Below are 15,936 nucleotides of genomic sequence, written 5' to 3'. Positions count from 1 at the left end.
TCATTGTTGCAGTCACGTAAACAAAGCTTGGCCAGTAGGACTAGAGTGAGAGTGCTAGAAACCTGAGGGGATTAACTAAATAGTTGCCAACTGTCCCGGATTTTCAGAGACAGTCCTGGAAAAATTTGCGTGGTCCCTGGATGAAAATGGGCTAACAGAAACCCCACCCATAATTGGTTGTTCCAGTTATGTTTGGGTGTTCCCGATGGGCGAGGCTTATATGCCCCGATTTTACCAACTGAATTGTGTGAGTATACCTTCCTTTATTTGATCACATTCAGTAGCTTTAGGTACTTTTTCTTTAAACACCTAGAGAACAAAGATGGGAAGATTTATTAAAACTCATAGCAACCAATCAGATCGATCCTTCCATTTTCCAAAAGAATGCTGAAAAATGAAAGGTGGAATCTGATTAGTTGCTATGAGCAACTCAGTCAGTTTCCCTTTACACCACTGTTGAGAAATCTCCCTCAATGTCTTTCAAGTGGAGCCCAGCCTTTCAAGGGGCTCTTCTGGTCTTCTATAATGTGTTAAAGTACACTTCAGGAACTTTCATTGATGGAGATTTTTAACCTTTATTTGTGCTTCTCTAATGGAACACTACCAGGGTGTATTAGGGTGTAAGAGGACCTACTGACCTGTGTAAGGAATTAATTGAATTCTACATGAAATAATAACTCTGGGGCATCCTGTCTTATAACTGTATGCTGTGCTGTTCCTCTATTTTTCCTACCTAGAAGCTTATGAATCACATAATAGTGTGAGGTCCAAATGGTGTGGCCCCAGCAATCAGACATTAGCACCTGTGTTGTGGATAGATGACACTTAGAAAATGCCACAAAAGCAGTTCTATGCTCCCTTTAGCTATGGTAGTAATCATCACAACTTCCTAATACACAGTACTTTATATTGCTGTTCCTCACCATTTTTAAGACCTCTGCTTTCTCTCAGAGAACAGGAACAACTTAATTTAGATCCAGATGTTGAAAGCCTATCCTGATCCTGTCCAAATGACGCAGATACAAAGCTTGTAGGGTATCTACTGTAACGAACCACGTAGCTGTATCAGCAGAACATGATCAGGATGGCCCCTGGAGGTAAACAAGAAGGTTTCCATTCTCTAACAGCAAGCAAAGGTGTTAAAAACAGTGAAGAATTTGATTATTAAATAGCTTTCCTTCCATAATGAATAAGCTTTAGTTACATGACCCCCGTTATTATCTTCCCAGAGTCTGCCCTACGGATAATACCAAAGGCTGAATAGTAGAGGATCACTTTTCCAAATCCCCACAAGGTATAAGAAGGTTTTCATTGAGCACCCATTGCACTAAAACATATAGAAGTTGTGTTCTGTACTGCCCAGCAGTGTAACAGAGCAGAGTCCCAGTAACATGGTAAATCCTTCATACATGTAATAGCTCCCACTAGCAGTCAGCATGGCCACCGTTAGATCCATGCAGTTACTGTATTTAACAGTATACTACAGACCAAATCAAGTGCATTTCAGTACATTTTGTATGCTACAGATATTCTTAAAATGTTTCACCAATGTATGTCGGGAGACAGACAGATGTCTCAGGTCATCTGCCCATAGGGCACCCCCTGTACCGTACATAAAGCCACGGCAGAACATCGAACTACACTTTAAGCCACCTGTCAGCAGATTTGTGCCTATAAAACTGGCTGACCGGTTACATGTACACTTGGCAGCTGAAGGCATCTGTGTTGGTCCCATGTTCTTATGTGCCTGCATTGCCGAGGAAAATGATGTTTTGTTATATGCAAATGAGTCTCTAGGAGCAACGGGGGCGTTGCCATTACACCTAGAGGTTGTGTTCTCTCTGCAACTGCCTGGCAGTGAAAACGTCATCACACTTGGCCCTGTCCATCAAAGTGCAAAGGGCGTGGCAGTTGCAGAGACAGCAGAGCCTGTAGGTGTAACGGCAACGCCCCTGTTGCTCCTAGAGGCTCATTTGCATATATTAAAACATGGGACCAACACAGATGCCTTCAGCTGCCGAGCGCACATACAACAGGTCAGCCAGTTTCATAGGTACAAATCTGCTGACAGATGCCCTTTAAGATATGTCATAGACGATACAATCAGCTTGTCACTGTAGGTAATTGAGCATATAGTAAGGCATAAGATATTACCCATGTGACTGTGACTCCCCATAGACAGATGTAATAGGGATAACTGAATCTTGTAGAACATGGCGTAGCCGTCTGTAGCTTAGAAATCCCACCTAAGAGCCTCCGACCGAGTAATTTCAGTATAAAGATCAGTCATATGACTGTTCTAGCACCAGGAAGCACATACAAACAGTAATACATTGAAAGCAGTAATGTCAATGCAAACAAAGCTTTCATGTAACAGATCCACATTTTTCTGCAATAATCCATACTCCACAAATACACGGAGAAAAAGAGATACATATAAGAGCTTATGAGAAGAATACTCATGAGAAGGCCACCTCAGGGCTCCAGTGGAAATCTCACTTAGGCTAACTAGTCTACAGTCTGCAAACCTAAACTCACACAATCCATCAGCCGTGGTTTGTCCTCCTCTTCTGACTCAGCGACTCGCCGCTTGGTTTCGCAGCATGCGTGCAAAGCTTATCTTGCAGGCTTCCGTAAAGCCCACCAAACTTTGTGCAAGTCCCACATCCTGCAACATAACATGGAACTTGGTCCAAATCAGCAGATATATTCACTGTAAGGAGATATTGAAAAGTAACATAACGTGAGAAAAACAAGAGTATTGGTCACGGCATTCACCAAGACATGATATCGGTGCCGGGAATCCTGCTCGGCATGTTACCTGTAGAGCTACAAAGGCTCTCCATGCCAGCCTTCATACCTAGCTAACATATGCATTAACTCAGCCCTTCTATACAGACAATGGGGGAACGTATCAAGCATTTTGCAGCACTTTTAAGGCACAGAAAACAAATGATGGCGTATGGGCAAGGATAACCATGAGGGGGTGCGCTGACATCTTTTTGATATGTTTATTAAAGTTTTTATTACATTGACGATCCATGCCCACCACTATCTCCCTCTTCTCAGCGGGTACGAGCACGGAACCGCTCATCTGTCCCACCAGTGATGTCCCTCTGCTTCTTCCCATCAGGCACAGCCGCCTGTTAACTCCACACATGCTGGGACCCGTTTCTTGCCTGCCTCTGCCTATATGGCACTTACACACTCACTCTCCGACTCTAAAAGGGCCAGGGCACACACCTAAATTTTCCCTAACCTATGGCTGGTCACCATGTTTATTTATTTACGCCACCTTCCTCTGTCAGAGGATGCCTGAGCAATAGGTTCTAGTAGCCTAGTTTCCAGCACATTTGCGTTATGTGTCTTGTTTGCTGTACTACAATATGTACCAACTTCTGCCCTGTCTGTCTCCAGTTGTAACCTTTCACTGTCTGATTTGACCTCTGCCTGATCTACGTAATCACCCTGAGCTGTCTGGCCCGACCCTCTGACTGTCTTTGGATTGCATGAACTCTGTCTGCCCGACCTTGGCTTTTTCCTGACTACAGTTTTGCCTGATCCCTAAAGTGTTTTTCACCAGTGTCTCCTCACCCCATGAGTCAGCATTCTACTAAACAGAGACTACTCCAAGAAGTAGCTGTCTGGTAGTTCCTCTGCAGTGAAGTCCAGATCCCTATATAGGTATTAAGGGGTGAAGACTAGGGGGGGCACTAAAATAACATCCTTTGGAGTAGCTCCAATTCAGATTTGTTTAGTAGACACAGCCATAGACACATCTGCTTTGTAACAGTTTTAAGACCAAAAAATGACACAAAAAAACAGCACAAATCTCTCCCTGCTTATACGGTAGCTGGTGTAAGTTTCATTTCCTAGTGTAAAGACAACACTAGATGCACAAAATGTATAAAGAGGTGTTCACCTATTAAAAATTTAGGAGCATTTTATTCCATTGCAAATCAATTTATGAAACTCCAGTCTAAAAGGTTGTCGTCTCTGGTCAGGGTTGTATTTATAGCTGGTGTCCCCCTAGTCCCATACATCCTATCAGGTCCAGTCCCCAGTAATTAATATTCCCCTATAGTGCCCGCCATAATGCCTCCAATAGTGCTACGAGTAATATCTCCCAGTGTCCCAGTAGTAATGTTCCCCACAGTGCCCCTCCCCAGTAGTAATGCCCTCCACAGTGGACCCCAGTAGTAATATCCCCCACAGTGCCCCTTTCCTGTAACGTGTACCACAGTGCCTCACCAGTAGTAATGTCCCCAAGTGGCCAGTGAAGGAAAAAAATAACTAATACTCATCGGGTCTAGTTCCCCACCATGCGTGATGCAGGGCACAGGCCTTTTTAGGCCTTCAGTCTGGGATGCTGGGACGCATCGGGGTTTACTGCCTCATAGGTAGGGTTGCCACCTGGCCGATATCTCACCAGTATTTTAGTGGCTGGTGCCGGTAATTTTTTTCTACCAGCAATATTAATTTCTGGTATTTTTCTACAAGGCCTGTTACTAATGAGCGCTTCCATTGCGGAGCGCTCATTAGTACAGTCTTTACCTCCCCCCAATTTGTGTTAATTAAAAAATAAAAAGCACTCACCTTCTCTATTTGCCTGCGCTATTTGCTAGGGGACACTCGCTGCTGATTGGAGGACAGGACCTGGAGAGCATGTCCTATGCACATACCGCAGCACGAGCAAATGGAGGAGGTGAGTGCTTTTTTTTTTTTTGCAGAAACAGAGAAGGGGGATCTAATGGGGAACATTACTCTTAATGGGGGGCATTAATGGGGAGCATTACTCTTACTGGGGGGCACTAATGGGGGCATTACTCTTACTAGGGGGGCACTAAAGGGGGCATTACTCTTACCGGGTGGCTCTAATGGGGGGCACTAAAGGGGGCAACCCTACTCATAAGCCTCAGGTCTACTACTAGGCCTGGGACCTATGAGGTGGAACGGTAAAGTGGGAAAACATCGGTTTCCATTAACCATCGGAGTATTCAACCACATCTTCATCCTAAGAATGGCAATACAGTTGAACTCAGGAGGGGGACTTGCAGCCGCCACTCAGGTACACACATATCCAGGTTCCCAACTTCCAGACACGTAGGCATGTGCCCTCAGGTGCCTAATTGTAAATACGACCCTGAATCATGAAGTCATTTACAGCCACGCGCTCCTCCTGCTTCCTCTGCCAGCCCCTTCCTCTCCTTCCTGATTAGGTGACATGTGGCTCAGTATGATTACAGTGATAGCAAATTTGTATACTTTTGCCGATGTTTTAGAACTTAAAATTTTTTTTTTTAAAAACATTTACTTTTTGTCGTCATATTCTGACAACCAAAGCTTTTTTATATTTCCATCTACAGAGCTGTGTGAGGGCAAGTTGTAGTTTGGCACTTTTTGATCACTTTGCATTACATTTTTTGAGAGGGTTAGGTGACCGAAAAATGGCTATTCAGGCATTTAGATTTTTTTTTTTTGTCTGTAAAGGCATTCACCACGCAGGATAAATACTTTTATATTTTAATAATTTGGACATTTTTAATCCTCATAGAGGACCTGAACATGCTAAAGGCAGGGCTTACAAGGGGGCCGAGATGGGGTTCCCTCTTTGACTAACCACTCAGATGCCTCAGTCACCACTGACTGAGGGATCTGAAGGGTAAGTGTCTATGATTAGAGTTATATCCGAGACTGTCCATGGGTGTCACCTGTCTAACACAGCAGTCACCCAAGTGCCATGGCACCAGCTCAGCTCCTGAGCCAGCAGCATCTTTATCTTTCTACATCCACCATAAATGTTTATGCCACATTTGCCACATTGCTAAAAACTGGGAGAGGCCTATGCTACGTACCTGGCACATGTATTCAAAATTTACACCAGTTAATGTAAATTATACCTGGAATCTATGTCAGGTCATGGCTGGAGTAGATTTCCATTTGGGCACCTGGACAGCCTGAAAATCTAACAAATTTATTAAGAGGTGTACACCTCTTCTTAAATACAATCAGATCTGACCTTACTTGATCTGACCTTTTACTAAGACTGGCATCTGAAATGCTTGTCTCAGTAAATCTGCTCCTGTGTGTCACCATGGTTCCAGACTACAACAAACCCTGTGTAGTCTGACCCTGCCGTGCTCCGTTTGATTTGCCCACTACTTCTTCATAACTTACAGGATATATTCAGGCAAGAAATAGGGGGCAGGCATTTGAGGGTTAGATTTTCCACTTGCACCTACAAAGCTCCTACTGTATATGTCAAACAAATCCATAGATCCTCATTCATCCAACGGAATGTCCTTCTTGTCTCCATCAGGCCAGTACCTTTTTTGCTCTATGGAATAGTGCAGTAGAAAGGCATCCAGTGAAAAATTTACACTGTGCAAGATACTTGGGACCCTACAGGTGTATGCCTATACAGTGGCATCACTGGAGGTAACTGCAGGGGCAGGAGGGTTCTTCCAATATATAACTGAGCCAGGCACAGCAAAATACAATGTGACAGTGGTCTTAGAAAGAAATGGACTGCAGAGTCAGTCTACACAAGCTTGTTTTTAGTCTGTAACAATGGAAAACCCTAGATCTTTATAGGAGCTGTATCCAAAAAAACTGTAGGATATTCCTAATCAACATGCAATAATACATGTGTATTTTTAGCACTGGCTTAAATTGTTTCTTTATGTTCCTTATAAAAAGATACATAATTATAACCCAGTAAAGCAATCTCACATGTAACATTGTAACCGTAGGTATCTACAGAAGGCTGTGTATACTGTGGACTCCAGAGCGCGTGTACAGAACCTTAGCTCCCATTCATATGCAGTGCTCTGCCTCCAGCTCTGTACACTGTACGTATAGTTTCCAATGCCGTGGCTATCCAAAATAGTTGGCCGTCAGCGTGGCAGGTGGTGGATCCCTACAGATATGATACTGATCACCTGTCCTAAGGATAGGTCATCAATATCTGGAGTGGATCCCCAAGATACGATACTGATCACCTGTCCTAAAGAACGATCATCAATATCTGGAGCAGATACCCACAAATATGATACTGATCACCTGTCCTAAGGATAGGTCATCAATATCTGGAGCAGATTCCCACAGATATGATACTGATCACCTGTCCTAAGGATAGGCCATCAATATGTGGAGTGGATCCCCAAGATACAATACTGATCACCTGTCCTAAGGATAGGCCATCAATATCTGGAGCAGATTCCCACAGATATGATACTGATCACCTGTCCTAAGGATAGGTCATCAATATCTGGCGTGGATTCCCACAGATATGATAATGATCACCTGTCCTAAGGATAGGCCATCAATATCTGGAGCAGATTCCCACAGATATGATACTGATCACCTGTCCTAAGGATAGGCCATCAATATCTGGAGCAGATTCCCACAGATATGATACTGATCACCTGTCCTAAGGATAGGCCATCAATATCTGGAGCAGATTCCCACAGATATGATACTGATCACCTGTCCTAAGGATAGGCCATCAATATCTGGAGCAGATTCCCACAGATATGATACTGATCACCTGTCCTAAGGATAGGCCATCAATATCTGGAGCAGATTCCCACAGATATGATACTGATCACCTGTCCTAAGGATAGGCCATCAATATCTGGAGCAGATTCCCACAGATATGATACTGATCACCTGTCCTAAGGTGAATGGCAGAGCTTCCTTTATGAAAGCTTTACCGTCCCCCTTCTCTTCAGTCCCTTCCTAATGTAAATGTAATCTGTTACACATGAACAAGTCCTTATAACTTCCCTACTTTACAATTCTTCATATATTCTAAACGATTTATTTTCTGGAATTCTACAATTCATATATACACATGAATGCTATCAAAAGCAGAAACAACCTATGAATAAGAAAAATTTTGCCAGACATACACCTAAGGGTACTTTCACACTGGCGTTTCTGGGTCCGCTTGTGAGATCCGTTTCAAGGCTCTCACAAGCGCCCCAAACAGATCAGTTTAGCCCCAATGCATTCTGAATGGATAAGGATCCGTTCAGAATGCATCAATTTGGCTGCGTTTGGTCTCCGTTGCGCTTTTCAGGCGGACACTAAAACGCAGCTTGCAGCGTTTTGGTGACCATCTGACTATGCGGAGCCTGACACAATGTGGTGCAATTGAAAACGGATCCGTTCCCCATTGACTTTCAATGTAAGTCAAGACGGATCCGTTACTTTTTTTTGAATGAATAATGCAAACGGGTCCGTTATTAACGGATACAAGCGCTTGCATTATTCGTGCGGATCCGTCTGTGCAGATACAAGATGGATCCGCACAAAAATCTAGTGTAAAAGTAGCCTACGGGTACTTTCACACTAGCGTTTTTCTTTTCCGGCACTGAGTTCCGTCATAGGGGCTCAGTACCGAAAAAGAACTGATCAGCTTTACCCCCTATGCATTCTGAATGGAGAGCAATCCGTTCAGGATGCATCAGGATGTCTTCAGTTCAGTCTTTTTGACTTTTCAGGACGGAGATAATACCGCAGCATGCTACGGTTTTATCTCCGTCCAAAATTCCGGAACACTTGCCGGAATGCCGGATCCAGCATTCATTTACATTGAAATGTATTAGTGACGGATCAGGCATTAAAAATACCGCAATGCAGGATCCGTCCTTCCGGTCTGCGCATGCGCAGACCTTTAAAAATGTGGGGTGGAAAAATAGAAACTGATCCGTTGGTCCGTATGACAAACAGACAGACGGATCCGTTCTTATAATGCATTTGTGAGACGGATCCACATCCGGATCCGTCTACAAATGTTGCCCGTTTGCATGTAGATTGCCGAATACGGCAGGCAGTTCCGGCGACGAAACTGCTTGCCGGATCACTCTGCCGCAAGTGTGAAAATAGCCTAAGATTCATAAGACATCTTTCCATTCTCCAGGTGCTGGTGCTCAAAATATCACCCCCATATATAGCATATCATGGTATTAAAGGGAACCTGTCACATAGAGCATGCTGAACAGATTGATATATGGAAAGATTCAGGGCACCTTGTATTTTATTCATTGAATATCCAGGGACATTCTGGGTTTAGGAGTGCAGTGGGCAATGCTAGACACTGATGGACCTATGCACACGTATACGGGGCTGTCAATCATTGGACACTTTTTATACAGAGCAGGGATTTCAATTAATAAATTACAAGTTTTACTGAATATTTTTTCATAAAACCATATATCAATCTGCTCGGCACCTCCTGCTGTACAATATGATGTTGGTAAATTGGACAGCAACCTTAACATGACAAATTCCCTTTAATTGTTAAAGGGGTTTTCCGGGAATAATGACTTTTTATCGAATGCCCACAGTCTGCCTCCGTAGAGAAGATTCATACTTAGGCTACATTCACACTCTCGTTTGGTGCGGATCCGTCATGGATCTGCACAAACGCTTCCGTTCAGATAATACAACCGCATGCATCCGTTCAGAACGGATCCGTTTGTAGTATCTGTAACATAGCCAAGTTTTCTATTGTGCCATATTGTGTCAGTGCAAACGGATCCCTCCCCATTGACTTACATTGTGTGCCAGGACGTTTGCCTCTGCATCATCAGGCAGACACCAAAACGCTGCAGGCAGCGTTTTGTTGTCCGCCTCCAGAGCGGAATGGAGACGGAACGGAGACAAACTGAGGCATTCTGAGCGGATCCTTTTCCATTCAGAATGCATTAGGGCAAAACTGATCCGTTTTGGACTGCTTCTGAGATCCCTGAACGGATCTCACAAACGGAAAGCCAAAACGCCAGTGTGAAAGTAGCCTTACCTGCATCCTGCCGCTCTGGTCCTCCACTATGGCTCCTGGATGTCCATGTTCCTGTCTCTAGACTGTCCACATCAGGCGCTGCATGGACATGGTCACCGCTTGTGGCCACATCACCACTGAAGCCTGCAGTGGAGCATGTGTCCATGCTCATGTAGCGCTGGAACATGTACAGTACATGTAGGACCCAGAGATAGTGGAGCATGTGACCATGCTCATGTAGCGCTGGAACATGTACAGTACATGTAGGACCCAGAGATAGTGGAGCATGTGACCATGCTCATCTAGCGCTGGAACATGTACAGTACATGTAGGACCCAGAGATAGTGGAGCATGTGACCATGCTCATGTAGCGCTGGAACATGTACAGTACATGTAGGACCCAGAGATAGTGGAGCATGTGACCATGCTCATGTAGCGCTGGAACATGTACAGTACATGTAGGACCCAGAGATAGTGGAGCATGTGACCATGCTCATGTAGCGCTGGAACATGTACAGTACGTGTAGGACCCAGAGATAGTGGAGCATGTGACCATGCTCATGTAGCGCTGGAACATGTACAGTACATGTAGGACCCAGAGATAGTGGAGCATGTGACCATGCTCATGTAGCGCTGGAACATGTACAGTACATGTAGGACCCAGAGCGGAGGACTGGAGTTGGCGAGAAAACAGGCAAGTACAAATCTTCTTTTTACAGAGGCAGACTGCAGGCATTAGATTAAAAAAGGTATTATTCCCAGAGAACCTCTTTAAGGTAGAAATTTAGGGCATGATAATGTGTTGTGTGCAGTAAAAGAAGTGGTTTACACACTGCATCTCTTGTTCTCATAGAATTTGTTGACCTAAACAACATAAACTATAAAATCTGACAAATTTGAGGTAGAACAAGTTTACCTGAGCATTCATCTGTGCTCCACGACAAAACGCATGGTGGTGCCATCAAAGGATGGTGGAGCCACAATCCTGGGCCCAGGTTGAGAGAACATGCTGATCACCTGTTTTCCATCTGGGCAGCCTATGGATCCTCTTCTGATATTAGTGGCTTGTCCTATTGATGAATTGGCAGTTGTAGACCCGGTAGCTAAATAGTAGGGGCTATCAGCCATACCCAAATCTCCAGGCAGGGATCCCTCCATTACTGGCATTTCATAGGATTGTTCACTGCCTGGATTGGAAAGTTGAGTTTGTAGAGTGTTTGGAGGAAGAACAGCAGTTGGAGGAGTGGGTAAATAACCTGGATAAAACATGTAAGCAGGTCCATATGCACCAGGGCTAAGGGCTAGTTGTGGCATATGAAGGGGCACTGGGGTAACAGGAGGAGGGGGAACAGAAACATCAACATACTGTCCAGTTTCTGGGTCAAAGAGTCTCCTTTTGACTGGTTGCACAGGAGTGTCCACTAAGTAATACTGTCCTGTAGCTAGATCTACCAACATCTTTCGCTGGGTCTGGGGGTACATCTCCGCTGGAGTGGCTGAGGTCAAAGGAGGGGAGTAATAGATAGGGCATTGGGCAGTGGGCATTGCCATGGCTACTGGTGGCAGTGGGTGATGATAGATGGCAGCTGGTGGGACAGAGTCAGGAGTCTGAGGTTCAGAGCCTGCTGAAGCTGCTCTGGTAGGTTGGACACCCTCTTTCACCTTGTTGCTCCAGTCTCTTGGCGCTTTGATGGGACTCTTGGGGCTGGATGCTTGTGTCTTGGTGCTGAATGGAGGGAGAGTGCACAGAGCTGCAGCTTCCCGGACTGTGGCTGCAGCTTCCCGGATAATACTGGTAGTCTCTCGGCTGTTGGCAGTGCTGTGTGTGCTGCTGTCTTTAGTGCTCGGGGTGACTTCTTTGGTATTGCTAGTGTTCTCTCCAGTACCTATGTCTCGGTTGTTGGCCAGTGGTTCCCGGATGCTTACTGGAGGTTTTGCATCTGCTGCTGTCTTTACCGGGATGGTGAGGTAGTTTTCAAAATCAGCACTGGCTTTGCGCACCAGAGAAGGCGGCTGCACTTCGGTCTTCTTGGGCTCCTCTGTGGACATGCCAGGGATCTTAAGGGTGGTGGGAGGTTGTGGTCGGGTGTTTTTGGTATTGAGAGTGGACTCCAGGCTCTGCTGCTTGCTCTTGGCCGGGGTGGCGCTCACAGTGAGCACATTAACGTTTTTGGAACCGGCTCTAGTACATGGGTTAGTCTGCTGTTGTTCCTGCTTCTTGCCTTCTGTGAACCTGGACACCTGAAATGTCTTGGCTGGTGCCTTGCTCTCCTTGGTTAGTGGAAGCTTAGTGGGGTTCTTCTCCACACCTGGGTGAGAATTGCGGCGAACCAGCGGCTCAGCCACTTTGCTGACCAGGGGGACGGATGCTTTGCGGGTGATCTCAGCCACAGGCCTGGCTTCTTCTGCTGCCTTTCTGTCGATGGACGCTTCGTGGCAGGCAATCATGGAGAGCACATGGCTGCCTTTGAGCGGTTGCACTTCATCTTTGCGCTTCCATTCCTTCTTGTCAAACACATAGAGCTGCTCCATGGTCTTCACTGCAGCGGTGAGCTTCTCTAGAGCTGCCTTAGACTGTGGGGACTTGGACTCAGGCTTTACCTCAGGCTCCTTTGGCTTCTCCTGCTTCCACTTAGAGGCCTTAGATACGATCTTTACCACTGGCATCCTGGGTCCTGTTTTATTGGGTGCAATGGTGGCCACCGGCAACCTGCCAGATGCCCGGTGTACCAAGACAGTGTCTGCAGGAGATAGACCTTTCTCCATGGCATTGTCTGATGGGCTATCCTTTTCTCCTTCTTTGTTCTTCAAAGCCTGGCAGGTGATTACAATGGGGGACAATGAGGAGGACCTCTTGTTCTGCTTTGACTTGGGGTCTGTGGTGCTGTGGTCGGACATTACACTGCCCCTGTCGCTGCCTTCACCAGTGTCATGACTGTAGGAGCTTTTCAGCAGCTTTCTGACGTCCCTCACCTGGTGAATAGCTCCTTGTGCTTTGGGTTTGGCCTCTCTTACATCTCTTACAAGGAACTGGGGCATTTTCTCCAGAACTTCAGCTCTGGAAGGGACTTGATTTCTGAGGTCTTCTGCAGCTTTGGACAGACTGGCAGCACTGGCTGCTAGGTTTGGAGTCAGCAGCTTGGCAATGTTAAATGGGCTATCTTTATTCTCTGTGGATAATCCTAGCTTTAGTTTAATCTCCTGAGGCTTGGGGGTGATCCTGGGGGTCAACCTGCTCACTGAAGCCTCCAAGATATGGAGTTTTTCACTCTTGATTTCATTCTCATTGCGGCTGAAGCAGGTCTGGTGGGCATAGGTAGACACAGAGTACTTTGTAGCTTGCTTCTCCACCTGCTTCTCTTTTGGAGTGTGTTGTATGCCAGGGACATACAGCCGGGACATCTTGGTGGACTGCACAGAAGAGATTTCTCCTAACTCTGCTCTCCAGTCCCTTTCTAGTGGGATCTTTATCCTTCTTGCTTTTGCCACATTCTCCTCGATTTTCTTTTCCATCTTTTCTATTTCCTTCTCCTTCCACGACCTGAAGGCGCTGTTCTGACTTCGGAGAAAGATGCCCTTCATGGTCTCTGATGCTGTCTTCTTCATCTCGCATATGGTTTCTTCTCGGTGGGTCTCAAAGGGTGACATTCGTTTATTATCTAAAGAAGTCACATCTTTATTGGTCGCTGATTTGGCCTCAAAAAGCTCCCCCAGATCCTCACTGCTCACCAGGGTAAAGTCAGAGCCTGCCTCGGAGAACTTGGAGTTCTGCCTCTGCAGACCCTTCTCCTTAGCTCCTTCGCTGTCTTTGGAGACCGCTTTTTGGGAGGTGTCGCTGAGCTCCCCTCTTTCCATCTTGAACTCCTGCTCCCGACGCATTTTTTTGGAGATGATGTTTTTCAGCAGGCTTGAGGCGTACTTGGATTTGTGGGTGCCCTCCATGGCCTCTACCAGAGTGCTGCCGCTCAGCTTGTTCACCTCCAGACTCGGGGCAGCGCGGTCTCTTGGCAGGTTCTCTGTAACTCCATCTGTGCCAGCCGAGCCTGGGGCATGATCAGTGCTTGCTTGCTTGCTGACTCGCTCCTTCCCGGCGGCAGCACTAGCCTTCACATTACTGCTGCTGCTGCTGATATTTAGGGTCTCGGTCAACGTCACGATCCTGGATCCAGACTGGATGCGCTTGGAGGAGCTTGCTGGGTTTGCCCGCTTCTCTGCCACCTCGCTGACCACCAGCTCGAAAGCCTTGGTCTCAGACTTGTTGGCTTGCACATACACCTGCTGCTCCTTGCTTTCATCCTTGCCTATCTTCTTCAGTCCAAAGTTGGAAGTGGCTGAGTGCTGGTGCAGGGTCTTCTCTGCTTTCTGCGAGAGGAAAGACCCTCCTTTCCAGTCCAGGTAGGTGGACCAGCTGTTTATCCCTATGTTCTGGTCGGACAGAGAGGTGGTGGACTCGCTGGAGCTGAAGTTGATGGCTTCAAAGTAGGGATAAGCCAGGCTGCGGAAAGCCCTGGAGGTCAGGCTCCGCACCTCCTTGTCGGCGTCATCTAGCTCGCTGACTGCGCTGGAAGCTCCGCTGGAAATGTCTGCATGGACCCCGCTGCGAGCCTGGAGTCTTGCCGGTATGGCCACCAGCCTGTGGGCGTCCGCTGCCTGGGAGTAAGGGTGGCAGTGGTACTGCTGCAGAGCCTTGCCCCCGGTGGCTGTGGACAGGCAGTAGCTCATGTCTGGGTCATGCTTGGCATCAGCAGGGGCGCTGTTTTGGTTGCTCAGGATGTTGCTAGGCTCATTTATAGCCTTGGATGCGGTCTTGATTGATAGGAGGATCTGTCCTTTGGAGATCCCTGCCTTGGACTCGTCCAGCCTGCTCTTGGTGCTGCTGCTGCTGGGGGATGGCTCGCTCTCCGAGTAGGTGCTGCCCAGCTCGGTGCTGCCCAGGCTGTCTGTGGGGTTGGGATCACTGGCAGTGCTCAAGTAGTAGCTGCAGTCCTCGTCGGTCGGGCTGCCCCCCTGGCTGTCAAACGAGGCGTATTCCAGGAAGCTGCAGGGGGCGCTGTCCACCGGCTCACTCCAAGTGGATGGGGCCAGCCCAAAGTCAGGGTAGTCGGGCTCCTGGTCTGCCTCGCAGAGCTGGATTTCGTGGGTGGTGATGTAGTGCGCCTCGTCGTTGGCACAGGGCATAAGAGGGGACGGGTAGGACGCGGCTGGCTGGTCAGGCGCTGTGTGCCCGGGACTCTGCCTTCTCCCCACAGCGCTGAGGGTGACGGTGAGCCCCGCTGTGCCAGCCGCTCTACCCTGCGCTGGCACCGGGATTTCCACATACCCTGCCTCCGGCTGTGCCACCGTCTTCAGGCTCTCCATGTCCGCGCTGCCCGCCCGTTGCATGGCTGCTGCCCGTGTGTGCCAGGCGTGTAGCTGTCAGCCTGACTGGCCCCAGAAATGAAGGCAATGCAGATGGGAAATTCTTCTTTTCCTGAATGGGATTCATACGTCACCCTGAGAGGGTTTCAGTGACATTGAGTGTGACACATGAGGGGGCAGACATGTGCTTTATGTCTTTGTCCCTTTGTAGTGTGCAGCATTGTCCCACCATCCGCCCTCTGGGCATGTTCAGCCTTCACCCAGGTCCTACTGAAAAGCTGAGAATTCCCAGTATCAGCTTTCCTAGAAAATCCATGGCTGGAGAGGTGTGGGGGGAAGGAGAGGGCTGGAAGATTGCTAGTCATGCACTCATTTAATCCACCTGAATTCCGAGGATCCAGAAAAAACGAAAAAATTCTCAAAAATGACCAATTCTAGCAAGGCGGCACTCATTTCTTCTGTAAAATACGTGGGCTGGGCATTTTCCATGCCCTGAGACCTCAATGAGAAAAGACTAGAGCTGAGCGAAGTTCTTGAAAATTCGATTCAGCTGCTTCGCCGAATTTTACAAAAAAAAATTCTTCGTGACGAAGTGCAGTTCTTTGTAAGTAGTGGGTGCAATGACAGGGAGCGGCGATGGCAGCGATGGCGCCACCCCCTCCTCATTGTACCCCTCAGATGCAGCGTTCATCGCTGACATTAATATTAAAGTCTATAATAAATAAAATCATACCTCATCCATTTGATCGCGAAGAGCCCGCCGCCGCCATCTTGATGGAAGATCCAGAGCG

General features: G+C 47.2%; 1 protein-coding gene and 1 long non-coding RNA gene across 2 annotated transcripts; both read right to left on the bottom strand.

Annotated features, from left to right (window-relative positions):
* Positions 1-372: 372 nt before the first annotated feature.
* On the bottom strand, positions 373-1,641 carry LOC120991691. Its single transcript, XR_005776765.1, has 2 exons — positions 734-1,641; positions 373-679 (listed from the first exon to the last, which is right to left on the bottom strand). It is a non-coding gene; the product is annotated as an uncharacterized LOC120991691 (long non-coding RNA).
* Positions 1,642-2,089: 448 nt separating this feature from the next.
* On the bottom strand, positions 2,090-15,652 carry C2H4orf54 (chromosome 2 C4orf54 homolog). Its single transcript, XM_040418188.1, has 2 exons — positions 10,704-15,652; positions 2,090-2,713 (listed from the first exon to the last, which is right to left on the bottom strand). The coding sequence occupies exon 1, from the start codon at positions 15,167-15,169 to the stop codon at positions 10,712-10,714; it is 4,458 nt and encodes a 1,485-aa protein (XP_040274122.1). The 5' UTR covers positions 15,170-15,652; the 3' UTR covers positions 2,090-2,713; positions 10,704-10,711.
* Between the last annotated feature and the right edge of the window lie 284 nt (positions 15,653-15,936).

This window comes from Bufo bufo, chromosome 2 (assembly GCF_905171765.1).
Source record: "Bufo bufo chromosome 2, aBufBuf1.1, whole genome shotgun sequence".
In the NCBI taxonomy this organism is placed as follows: Eukaryota; Metazoa; Chordata; class Amphibia; order Anura; family Bufonidae; genus Bufo; species Bufo bufo.
The sequence above is the reverse complement of the archived record's forward strand: the minus strand, read 5'-3'. Positions and strand labels throughout refer to the sequence as shown.

Bases quoted from the DNA above. Each gene is read 5' to 3' on its own strand.
- C2H4orf54 (XM_040418188.1), bottom strand. From the start codon at position 15,169: ATGCAACGGGCGGGCAGCGCGGACATGGAGAGCCTGAAGACGGTGGCA.